General features: G+C 37.9%; 1 protein-coding gene across 1 annotated transcript; it reads right to left on the bottom strand.

Annotated features, from left to right (window-relative positions):
- Positions 1–8,894: 8,894 nt before the first annotated feature.
- LOC113310978 (beta-glucosidase BoGH3B-like) lies at positions 8,895–12,216 on the bottom strand. The gene is made up of 10 exons (XM_026559809.1): positions 11,997–12,216; positions 11,701–11,905; positions 11,471–11,561; positions 11,201–11,349; positions 10,913–10,999; positions 10,414–10,588; positions 10,198–10,302; positions 9,937–10,119; positions 9,615–9,819; positions 8,895–9,531 (listed from the first exon to the last, which is right to left on the bottom strand). Exons 1-10 carry the CDS (start codon positions 12,214–12,216, stop codon positions 9,032–9,034), a joined length of 1,920 nt encoding a protein of 639 aa, XP_026415594.1. The 3' UTR covers positions 8,895–9,031.
- Positions 12,217–13,415: the final 1,199 nt, after the last annotated feature.

The raw sequence follows: 13,415 nt of genomic DNA, 5'->3' as shown, positions 1-13,415 counted from the left end.
CGATAGGGTAACGAGCTTAATAGGAAAGTCATTCGAAAAATATTGGTTACTCTTTTAAGCATACTTCAAAGTTCATGATGGTTTCTGTGAGTTGAATGCGTGTGCGCCGCCTTGTAATGCGGTGAGGCCTTGGGTATCAAAGCTCCACGCAGCTTCCCTCGCCTCTATTCAACTTACTTTGACTCGGATTGATTCCAGAGGTTTTGCTTAAATTGTAACGAATTCCCTTTCGAAGGATTAGAAGCTGGTCTAGAAACAATCTAAGTGGAGCCATCATGCTTTTTGTTTGCTAGATAAATTAGGCTTGTTGTGGTCGAGTCAGCCTTCTTTGTGTTTGTTTAGAATTCCCTTGCAGTTAGGATGTCGAACTGGTATTATAATAGCCAATACAATGAGTATCCGACTGAGCAGTATGAACATTATTCCTATTATGACCAAGTGTGAATAGTGGTTGGGAACGCCATCCTTTTGAAGGATATGGGTCATACCATGGTGAGCCAAATTACTATCCACATGCATACCAGTCATGCGAGCAAGATTCTTATAATTCCTCTCCTCTAGATGAAGCACGTAAGATACTTGAGTCAACGCGTAAGTTACTTGAGTCGACACATAAGTTAGCGGACACAGATGACTTAGTTATGGACGAAAGAATTTAACGGTGAGTGAACCTTCTTTAGAAGATAACCTCAGGAAGTTAGCTGAGTCAACATGTAAGTTAACTGAGTCAACACGTGAGTTTGCTGAGTTAACACGTATGCATAAATTAGAGACGGAAGAAAGAACTGCTCGAATTACTCGTGATTGCCAATATATTCTTTCTATCTCACCCGTGAAAATGAGGATAATTTTTATAATAATGAAGATGAAGAGGTTAGAATTGGTGACACAACTTGTTTAGATGAGGTTCGATCATTTTCATGTTATAATAATGATGACTATGATGAGGATAGTATTGATGAAGAACATGAAATATGTAGGCATAGTGATCAGGATTTGTTACTCCAATTGAGCTTTATAATGATAGTGTTGTTTCTAGTTCAAATCCAAATAATTTTAATAATTATTCACCTATTCAAAAGGATGAGGATTTGACTAGAGATACCACCGTTTTAGACGATGCAGTTCATGATCCTTTAGCCTGTTGTGTGTTGGATAATCCATTATTTGATGTGCCTATCAGTGAATCAGAGGAAGTTATTATGATTAACACCTTAGTTAATGAGCCTTTACTAGAAAATTCGCTGATAATCCTTTATATGATTGTGATGATGGTTTAGAGGAAAGAGTTTACCCTGAGAATACTGTTTTAGAATCTAGCGATTTAGAAACACTAGTCTTAGAAGATGATAAAATCGTAGAAATGAGTGAAGATGAACCCAACTTAGAAGAATCAATTGACCATTTCCAGGAATCTGATGACCTAGAAATTAGGGAAGTTGTGACTAGTCTTTCTAGAGACACAGAAAACTCTAAGTTTGGGGGTGATTATCATTCTCCATGTGCTTTAACTCTTAGAAGTTTCCTCGTGTAGGACTTGACATTTTGCCTCAAATCTTACAAGATTATCTTCATACATGTTTGCCGAACCTAATGATTCCAGAAAGAAGCTCAGTCGTTAGAAACCCATCCTCTGGTTGATGTGGTTAACCCAGGGTATATACCAAAATTGACTTTGTTTTCCCACCAAAAACTTTTCTTCCAATTGTGGGAACATATGATTTTCAGATGTGTCGGTTATTAAGTTTTGAGACTAAACCTATACTTTAGGATATTAGGGTCGACACATTTTCTTAAGAATGACCATTATTATGGTCAACTTTGTGAGTCAAATCTAATTGACTTAGAGGATCCCCAATTATTCAGGTTGTTGTTATGTGCTTCTAAGTTCTTATTTGAGTTTTTCCAGACTCTAATACCTGAACCGGATCTTATCTTTGAGGAAATCCAACCGATGAAAACCTTTTATTTAGACCCTTTTATAGAGCCTGAACCTGAACCACAACTAGATGTAGTTGTATTAAGCAAGGGTATGTTCGGTATCTTCTAGGTCTGTTGCAGTTTCCTCTTCTTGTGGGTAACACTTTTTGATCCAGATGACCCACAATTATTTCGGCTACTGTTATACGATTCTACGAGGTGACTAATTCTTCCAATTTCTGGCTGAAGACTTTAAACTTAGGACTTCTTGGGAGGTAACCCATTTTCATGCGACACGGTAATATTCTTCCTTATTTCTTTTCCCTCAAGTGGTAATAGTTTCTCCTTGTTCATGTTTTAATTTTATCTTTAGAACATTGAGGACAATGTTAGATTTAAGTTTGTGGGTAAGGGAGAAACTTCTAGCGTCACATAGTATCCAGTTAGCTAAGTTTACATATTGTTTCTCACCGAAAAGATAGAAATTGGAATGCTAGAGATAACAATCTTTTGAGACATTAGAGAAAAAGACATTGAGATCCTTGAAATTCAGGAGAGAACTTGTTCCTTTTAGAGGGTAACCGTGATGGACCTAACCATCCATGATGGAAAGGCAAGTAGGTCAGAAAATGCCAGAAAGACAAAGCAACCTCACAATGTAGTCTTAGTTACTGGATTACGACTCTCTCTCAGTAGAAACTTATCATCATCAACAAGCGAAGCGACATTAAAATCTATGAAGAAAGTTGAAGACGTTTAAGGTTTAGAAGCAACAATATAAAAGAATAATTCAAAAATCAAAGTTGAAAAAAAAAGTTATAAGAGCAAATGATATAAGTTGTTGAAGTTCATGATACCAAGACATCACAAGTTGCGAAGATCCAAGTTCTAAAGTCCTTCTATCTGGCCATTTAAATTTTTGTCTTGTTATTTTTGTGTTGAAAAAAAAAATGAAAAAAAAAATCATCGTTACGTTTTGTTCAATAAGGCCAAAGGGAAGTAGAAATTTATAAGTCAAGCAAGAAATCGAAGAGAAGAGTTAATTGTCAAGGTTCTATGAGGTTCGATAGTTTATCATAAACAATTGAAGACCGAAGAAGACGTTGTTTCTACTGAGCACTATGAGAGAGTCGAAGAAAGATACATTTGGTTGCTTTGTTAGTCCGCTTTCAATCTGGCACAAGATCTTTCTAGCACTGGTTTAACTCATCACACGTAATTAGTCCAGCTGTGTAGCAGATGTCCCTCTCATCTTAATCTCTCTCCTAATCTTATCCAGCTGTAAATCAGCGGACGCATCTTACAATGTTTATCTAGCTGTGTAGCGGATATCTCTTTATCTAGCAGTGTTGCGGATGTGTCTCCCCTTTTCTTTAGTCAGCTTTAGCTGGCACCTTTAATTTCTCTAGCATTCTAGTTACTTTGAGATAAGTTGAGAATATGTATGTCCTCATAGATCTTTGGATACTTGTGACCAAGTAGAAGTCATGGTTTTGTGGGTACACCTCTGGTAAACCCTCCCGAGATTAACTCGTTTTTTTTTTTTTTGTTTTGCTCGAGGACTAGCAAATAATAAGTTTGGGGGTATTTGATAGACGCATTTATGTGTCTAATTTGTCCTCAATGTTTCGTATTGTTAGTACTCATTTTCGTCCTTATTATGGTGTTTTGTGTGTTTGTAGGTATTTTTTGGAAATAAATATTTTTGGGAAATTCGGCTCGAAAAGTGATAAAAGCACCCGAAGTATATCTACTATTCGGACTCTCAGTTTGGATAAGGGGTAACCAAATTGCTAAGGGGCACCTCACTGCTAAAGGGAGTCCAGCACTGGATTAGGGGGACACCCTTCTTCTTCACGGTTTGAAATGGAATCTTGGCGGGAAAGTTGCAGCGAACAAGTTTTAGGGTTCAATTTCTGGGCAACTTTTGAGGAGATTCGATCGGAGAAATTCGTTGGTTCGTACTTGAATGGAGTAACATGCATGGTATATTTGATTAAGTCAAGAAACTTGGGCTGGATAACCCGGAATTCGAGGAGAGAAATCTATGGGTTCTCTGTTGATTTGCATGGAGTTCTTCTCGGATTTCTTTGAGGTTTATTTTAGTTTGGGCTTGTTTGGAAGGTCTGGGTCTTGCAAAACGTGGATGCTCGGGATTTACTTTCATGGCAGTGACGGCGAGTGTCCCTGGATTGACGTGGACGAGATTTTTGTGGAGTTCTTATTGGATATGAATTGGTATTTGTCCGGTAAATCCAAACAGTGAAGTTAGTTGATCCTGTCACGTAAATAAGGAAGATTTCACGATAAAACACGGAAGCTAGTTGTCAGAATTTGGATACACACAATCAGCCATGAGAGTATCTCGGGGTTTTATTTTCTTACCTGAGTTCTCTGTTTATTTCTGGGACGTCAGATTGTGTTTTCAGCGTGTTTAAACTCTGTTGAGAACGTGCTGGCGTCGCTTTGGGAGAATTTCAGCTACCAGTTGACGTGTGAAAGATAGAAATAAGGAAATAATACCCGAAATGTGGCTGAATATTATTCTTGAGTAATGAAGGTGATTCTCGAGTTATGGCCGAGATTTTATGGGACTGTTATGTATTTAAAGGGTGATTGGGGGTCAGAGTTGATGATGGAGAGTTAGGGGAAGAAAAGAGAGGAGTTTGGTCGAGTTGCAGAGTTGGTTCTGCTGCTGCAGAAACCCTAGAAGACGAAGAACATTGACCCACACAAGCAGTCGTTTATGCTACAGTGAATACGACAGTCGCAAGACATTCTTATATGCTACAGTGGTAACGACCCACAGCCGAGGGTCGTAGTTCTCTGGTTTGTAACAAATATAATTGTTACAAACCCGGTTTTGAATTATTTCTCCCTTTTCATCATTTGTAAACACCCTTTGAGCAATAATAATGATTTTTGAGCGTGTTTCCAACAACATGATGAGCTAGACCCCATCACTGGGACAACGGAGGAAGCAACTTTTCATGATTGTGGTAAATGAATTAATTCTTTTATTGACTTTTTGCGTAGATTTAATTGCTTTATGATTTCTGTTAATTATTTGTTATTTTGTTAGATGTCGCATGCTTAGTTCTAAATACTTTAGATGCGTCATGCTTTTAACTTACAAATAATATTTTACGAAATCTATTTTTGGCAAAGAACTAGAGTCACAACTTCTTTTGTTTGAGCTATATCGTCTAGAGTTAATGACTGAACCATAACAATATGAAAAGTAGTGGAATCCCGCGTCTCAGCGTCTCTTCATCTTGTGACATAATTTGTATATATTTAGTGTTTTTCCTTTATTAATCATAAAAACAATTTCAACAAGTCTGAGTGAACGAATCATCTTACTACAACTCAATTGAAAAATAACATCACTTTGCAGTTATGTTTTTCAATATGCACGACTTGAAAGCTACGTTAGGGAATGAAACAGTTCAAGTCAAATATTACTAACCTCAAGTGGAAGGATGATGTCGTCGCTATAACTCCTTGCTTCTTCACTTTCTTCAAGTCTTCACGTAATACTTGTAATGTCTCATATCCTAATACTTTCAAGCTAACCTATACGAAGTTGACTCTAGTAAATAATCAAGCGACTCTTTAAATGAGTTTTGATTCACTAAAATATGACAAACAAACTTGACATACCAATGCTTGGTGGGTTCAACCGAGCTATGCTCTAAGAAAATGAAATATACTTTAATTTAGATATGGGTAACCGTACATAAACGTGTATATTGAGTTGGCTCAATAATAGTTAACCAAAATTTGCCATATGAACACTTTTGTCTTAACCAAATTCATCTAACACATCTAGATTAACTACGATGATCAATCAATCATGAATGATAATCAAATGAATCTAATTGTGTTTCATAGACTTGTTCAATTATTGACAATCACATAGAAGTATATATGATCCAATTGAAGCAAAATCAGAAGGATTCGTAATGTACAAAGTACAAGAATCAGTTCATGAACATTAAGCCACGGTTTGCAAAGATTGCATTCCTTATTTCATAAATGTATTTGTTCATGAGTATGTAAACATGCTAAACTGATTTTAGAACTTTGACCACTAAGTTTGTAAACAGGTACGCAAACTTTAGTTCCGGACTTTGGTCTTGTCCAACAGTTTGCAAACGGGTACGCAAAATGTCGTCCCGGACCTAACTAAGGTAGAATCGTTCGCATACTGGTATGCAAACTTGGTTCTTGGACTTTGACAGTTAAAACCGTTCGCATACTGGTATGCAAACTTGGTTTCCGGACCTGAATCATACCAACACAGTTTGTACACTAAGTACGCATACTGTGATGTTTTCCAGATATGGGTTTTAGTTCTAAACTCCCATTTCAATCATTGAAACATTCTTAGAAGACGACAATGGCTGTCTCACAGAAACCATTAGCTTATAAGCAATTTTCAAGTGATCGAATGATCAATACGAAACTTTCCAAGTCGACATCAAATGACTGTCTCACACAAATCATGTAAGATGTTTCAAGGCAATTTCCACATGATCATCTTTTGACTTATTATTTAGTTTCCAACAAATAAATTGTTTCCAACTAAACTCGTCAAGAATAATGATGAATGTAGCTAAAGCAGAAAGCTACCAACACATATTTTGAGAATAGATAAGCGAGTTATACTCAGCTCGAAATAACAACTGTGTATGTTATGAAAGTCTATATAACTGCCCAAGTCTATATTATGACTTGGATATCCAACGGTGGGAAATGAACTAATCGATGGTCAGGAAATTAAGTGGAAAATTAAGTTGATTTTTTATTTCAGGGGATCCGATCCCTTTTGCTTTTGCTTCAAAATATCTCTTTTTATCTTCTAGCGGTAGATCTCAAATAAAACCTATAGACCTCAAATTAGCGAGGTTCTTTTCTTTTTAGATGAAAAGAAACTAACCAGATTCTTTTCCTCTCTTGTAGGATGGGTCAAATTCTTTATACTTCTGCATTATTTTTTATCAATATATTTTTGTCCTTTTTGTTCTAAAAGATAATAAAAAATGTCTAAAATATAAGCTTAATCCCGATGTATAAGGTTAATGGAACCAAAATTGAATTTCCAGTTCCACCACTGAATTTTTTTTTTGATCAGAAAGATAAATATATTAATTAAGCAAGATAATACATTAGTTCTACAATTTCACTTTTGTCAAAAACATTAGTAAGGATACTGTCTAGCCGAATTTTTTGCTGAATGTGCTTCGATAAATGTTGTAGTGTTCTAATTCTTGCTTCTTTTGCTACTGAGTCTGCTGTTGAATTGTAATCTTTGTCGATGAATTTTATCTTTGCTTGTGGAAGAATCCCTAGCATGGATGAAATGTCTTCAATGGTATTTTCTACCGCCCAATCCGTTACTGTATCTTTTTTGTTAATACAGTCTGATAGTACTTTACAATCTGTGACGATGTAGACACTGGATAGGATATTTTTTTTAGCCAACGTAGGGCCTTTAAGACTGACTTTGACTCTGCGTGTAAAGCCGAAGAAGCCCAGTCCGAACCTGCAGATATATGCATGAAAGTTTCTTGCTCTATCGAGAAAAGGATAAAAGCGTAACCCATGGACAATTTTTTCTTTGTTGAAAGAGGCATCTGTGAAAATTATCCAATCTGAATTGAAATCGTTCCACCTATAGATCGAAGTTTTCTTTCTTTGTGTTCCTCTCCGAGTCTTCTCCTTATTGATCGGTTGAGCTTGAAGGAAATTTCTAATAGTGTGAATTAATGCATAAGGATCTGGTTTAGTATTCCTAAAAACTACTTCACACCTATGTTTCTACCATTGAATTGGCAAATACTCTTTCTTGGCATTCAAATTTTTCCTATTCCCATGGTAAAGGAAACTGTAGTTATAGACACAAAATGCGAAACTGGAAAAAGATAAATAGAGCACGATTTTTATTTTTTGATGGAGAGCACGATGAAACTTAAAAAAAAAAAAAAAAAAAACGGACAAAATAGAAAACCTGCTACCTTGTCCTAAACAAACCTAAAAAATCGTCACTGCAGATCCAACGCTGGACTAGCACAGTTTATCCACTAGTGACCAGGGTCCAGGATGACTATTTCCTCTTGTTAAATATATTAACGCCTTTCCCACTTTACTTCCTGCTACCTTGTATATTTCTCTTGTCCTCTTCTTGACGAGATGCGAGAACCCTACAAACATTTTCGCAAGAGCAATCAAACTCTAATCTCTCTCACAATGTTGAAGAGGGAATACAAAACTCCACCATACACTAGTATAAGTGTGTTTCCTTCGAACTCAATTCTTTGAATTGACAAGAAGAAAGTCATTTAGACGCACGCTGAAGGAGACAATTATCCATTTGCTCTCATATTTTGTGTAACTGTGGTCTTTTTTATAATTGAAGATAGTCGTAATCTAAAGGAAACGACTGTCCGCGTGTGGGCCAGAAAGCTGATGACAATATCACTAGCAATCCTCATTTTGTTCACTCCAAGCATGGGATTTCAAAGTCTTAAAGGTTATGATAACGTGGTCCCGAATCCCGATATGTCTATATAGCCTCGAAGGTTGTCAAATATACATTGTTTAATGGTGAATAAGATTTTTATAGTATTTTAGTAGATATTTTGATCCTCCTGCCTGCTCCGTATACATCCAAATCTTAGGAACAGATAACACAATTTTGGGGACATTTTTCCCACAAAAAGCGATGACTGCCATTTGATTTAACAGACTTATGTCAATACATGTGCTGCCCAACCCTGCTTCATTTTCCATACCTAGGAAGGAACATGATAATGTTGTCTATATTCTTCCATTATTGGAGTTAGAAAAAAAACAGGATAGAGCACTAAATAAAAGATCATTCACATCGATGTAGATAGAATTCAGGATTGTGAACCTGACACTCTCAACAAACAAGCTAATCTGCAAGGATAACTTAATAAAGTGTGCATTGGTTGTTTAAGATCTAAAAAAGAGTACTAAATGTAACTAAATTAGCAAAGAAAACAAAAGTGGTATTCATAAAAATATGATTAAACTTTTATTTGTCTTAACGTAAGTTTTCATTTAGACAGGCCAGTCTGCAGACCTATGCCCAGCTCCGTCCCTGAGTACTTGGCATGGTGACGAGTCCGAATCCGAATGGGAATAAGGGATCATAGTGCCTGTCACCCACATTCATCGGAAGCTGATCAACAGTCTTGAACCAGGTGCGTGCAAGCTTACCTGTAAACCCATAATCACCAAACAGAACATCAGCAACACCTTGGCCTTCACTACCTGGTAACCATGCTGCTACTAGTGCATTCATTTTGGCCAGGTATGGTTGTATGACGACAGGTCTGCCAGAGACAACAACAACTACACATTTGATGGCTCCACAAACATTGTTAATCGTGTTTGGGCCAGGCATGGAGATGGTAAGGTTCATGCTATCACCAAATGACTCTGCATATGGATGTTCACCCACAACAACGTTCGGGTAAGAGAATTCGTTTGACTTGACAAATTCTGGATCAGGGTTTTCGTTGAAAACTACTCGAGTCGTTGCGTCAACGGTGTTTTTGATTGCTTTGAGTACCGCTGTACCTGGTCATGAGAATAGTTCTTTCAGGTGAATTTGAATGACAATGAATTTAATCAAAAGTGGTGAATATAGGAAATGTACGTACCAATTGTGAGGTCATTCCCAGTAATTCCTTGCCAGGTGCTTGTCCAGCCACCGCATTGATAACCAAGGTTATCTGCATGACTTCCTGCAACAAGGATCTTTGGTGCCTTCTTGGGGAGTGGCAACAGTGTCTTATCTGCAGATTCTCCATTCTTCAATAGTACTAGGGATTTCCTCACAGCTTCCCTTGCTAATTCTCTATGCTCCTGCAACAAAAGAGGGACAAAGTCAACAGGGCGATTAGCGATAGCACTAGTGATTTCCTCACAGTTTTCCTGCACCAGTGCCATTAAGCTCTAATCTATCATTCAAATGCAACTGACCTGACTCCCAAGAAGGTCAACCAGGCTAAGATCAGCCATTGGGTTCTCAAAAATCCCCATGGTGAACTTAACCCTCAAGATTCTTTTAACAGCATCATCAATTCGACTTCTCGAAATGACATTGTTTTTCACATGGTGGGTTAGAACATCAGCAAATTCCGTGTAGTTGAAGGGAATCATGAACTGCAATATTACGAATAAAACATTACTAATGTACAGGCCCTTGGTAAGTAGTAATAGGACAATTTGCGAGTTACTGACCATGTCAATGCCAGCGTTAACTCCAGCTTGAACTGAATACGAGTAATTTGCATGTTCTGGAGTGGTGATTTTGTCAATAGCCAGCCAATCAGAAATGACGAAACCCTGTAACATTACATGAGTAAGATGTTAGCTAGCCTCAGTTCTTGCTGAATTAATTGAACTTAAAGTTGTGAAATTCACAAGCATAATTTTTTTAAGAAAAGTGATTTTTACCCTGAAATGGACGAAATTCTTGAGAAAACCAGTTATAAGATTCTTGTTAGCATGCATCTTTACTCCATTCCAGCTAGAAAGTGAGACCATGATAGTTGAAATACCCTTGATAATTGAAGTGTAGTATCCTGGCATGTGAATACTGGGCAATCCATGTGCATCTGAATAATAAAACCTTTTAGATCCCGTATTGCCATTGGGTTTAAGGTATGTTCGAGCGGGGTTTTAATCCGCCCTGGTGGTGAGCATGCCACCTGGAACAACCGTGAGTGCTGCGGCCATCATAACCCGCCGGCGTGGCCTGACCGCCTCAGCGTCCTTGGTGGGACCAAGGAGAACACTCTTCGGCTCAACCTGTCTCAATGCCGATTGATTAGTTCGGCTTTCCCGTCTCGTTACTCCGCTTATCGTGAGGTCCGTCTGTTATCAGCAATAATCCGTCTCGTTTTTAAGACCGATTGCAATTGTTAGGTCTATTCCGATTGCAATTCGTTTTAACACATCTATCACAGTGTTATTCTCATTGATACCTTTGGTGGCGCCACCATCCCCCACATAGTGCTTTACACAAGCTGCAACGTTTTTGCTGCATAGCATAGATTAGTATAGGTCCAATATATATGGTGGGCTGATTCCACAGTTATTTGTCAATTTCAGAGAACTTTAAGATTATGTCATGCCATGTGTGGCAAAATGAACAATTAAAATTTGGTTACAAATGACAGATCCTGGAGAAAAGGAAGAAGAAAGTTATTCAGAATTGAGTGATAGACATCACTGCTCTTACTTTCCAGCGGCAACAAAGGGAACACCTTTTCGGGAATTTGCAGGAACTTCTCCTTGTAAACCAGATATGATGTCAGTCATTTGCTGCACAATTTTGTTATCTTCACTATAACTCTCATAACATCGACCCCATCTCGGGTCTCTGCAAACCTGCGGGGATTAAAAATGGAAGATCAGGACAATGGAAATACTGTAAAATTTAGAACTGAGCTGAATTGTTGTACTGCAGTTTGATCTGAGTCAACTTATTCAGTTGTTTTTGTTTACACACCGCAATGCACGGAGCAAAAACATAAGGAATGCCTGTAGCTCTAACTTCCAGAGCAGTTGCAGCTCCAATCTTCCTGATGAGCACAGGATCCCTGGAGAACAATCATTTCAGTGGACCGAAATGCAATAATCATGAACTCAAACTACTGTCCTGATATACTTTTATGTCCAGATAATTTCAAAATGAGGGTATCTGGAGATGTGTACTTTAGCTAGTTAGTCTCAGGTTACCTGGTCACGCCGAGACCAACATTGTGGGGAAAGATAGTTGCATTGTAGACGTTATTGTTGCCATGAACAGCATCAATCCCATAAATCATCGGAATCCCAAGACGGGTAGACAGAGAACCCTTCTGGAAATCATTTACCATATTAACCCAGGTTGCAGCAGAGGCATTAGGAGCCGGCCAACTTCCTCCACCACTTGTTATGCTCCCTAGTCGAAAAAGAGTTCTACTGTTAAATTTTGACACAATACAACATGTATTCCTTTGTAGTTAATAGGTTAAAGACTAGAATTTTTTTACCAATGAAATGCTTTTTCACCACATCCGCAGTTGCAACAGTTCTTTCTATTTGCGACATTTGACCGATCTTCTCCTCCAGAGTCATCCTCTTCATCAAGTCCTTGGTTCGAACACCGACTGGATGTTTAGGATCTTTATATTTCATGTATTCTGCTTCTGCAATGGATGTGCAACAACAAAATAGCAGGAACCCCAATACAAGGATACTATTCCTTGCCATTGCTAACTAGTTTGTTTGTAATCCTGGCAGATGGACAAAACGAATTTCTTACTAGAAGCTTAATCTTTTTATTTTTCTTGTGCCAATTTCAACTTAATCTTCCCGGTCTTCTAGTGTTCTAGTAGTCTAAGGATATAGCTTTCCGTTGTGGAATTTTTGATTAAGGGAGAACTCGATCAACTAAACGAAATGAGATTAACGGTCCATTATCGAATTCATTTGATTTTCCTTTTCTCACGGAGCTAGGCACCTAGTAAATTATCATTATCTTCCCCAGGCAACTTGGAAGCATCAACCCCTGGAAAACATTTAACAATTACAGTACCTTGTTTTCTAACTTACTGTTGAACAACTAGTTAGCCCCTACTGTATTTCTAAAGACTCAAACCGCATGTGCCATGGAGCAAAAGTCGCATATGCCATTTTGTATTAACCAAAACCATAGTTATTTGTAAAAATTTCTCGACGTAAATTAATTAATACACATTTTTTTAACTCTTTTAACTATCTAATTAGTCTTAATTGAACTCTCAACGGTTCAAAATTTTGAATTCGCCTAGCCCCATTTGATCGCAAAGCATTATTATATATTGGTGCGCATAAAAAATATGGGTTTGAACTTTGAAGGATGAGCTATACAGTATATCTTTCAATCGCTCAAGCCTATTTTCAGGCTTGCAATACGTTCAAATCTAAAATGAATAAAGGGTTCGCATCGGATATATTCGAGGCGCATTCTGCTCAAGGTGAATTAGTAGCTAGGGATTCTAGGTCTTGTTTTCGAGTCAACTTTAAGGTTGGCCATCACCTTAATATTAATTGAATGGGATTTCGAGGTCTTGTATCTCTCACATCCATTAGAGCATCCACAGTGGGCGAGTATAACCAAAAATTTGGGATGAGATCGTAACGCAGTGGGACGGAGTAAAGATTAAATCCCAGCCAAAGATCAAATCCCAAATCATATTTGGTCGCGACCAAATACCAAATCCTAATATAGTCGGGCGTAAATTTAAAGTACGCTTGTTGCTGGGCGGACACCCAACCATCCGCCCGTTCACTTACTCATCAGGCGGGCACCAAACCATCCGCCCCATTCAAAATGAAATTCATCAGGCGGACACCCAATCATCCGTCCGTTCACATTTCGTCAGGCGGACACCAAACCATCCGCCCCATTCAAAATGAAATTCATCAGG

The sequence above is a fragment of the Papaver somniferum genome, chromosome 9, assembly GCF_003573695.1.
Source record: "Papaver somniferum cultivar HN1 chromosome 9, ASM357369v1, whole genome shotgun sequence".
Lineage (NCBI taxonomy): Eukaryota > Viridiplantae > Streptophyta > Magnoliopsida > Ranunculales > Papaveraceae > Papaver > Papaver somniferum.
Note: the sequence above shows the minus strand (reverse complement) of the source record. Positions and strands in the feature narration are given on the sequence as shown.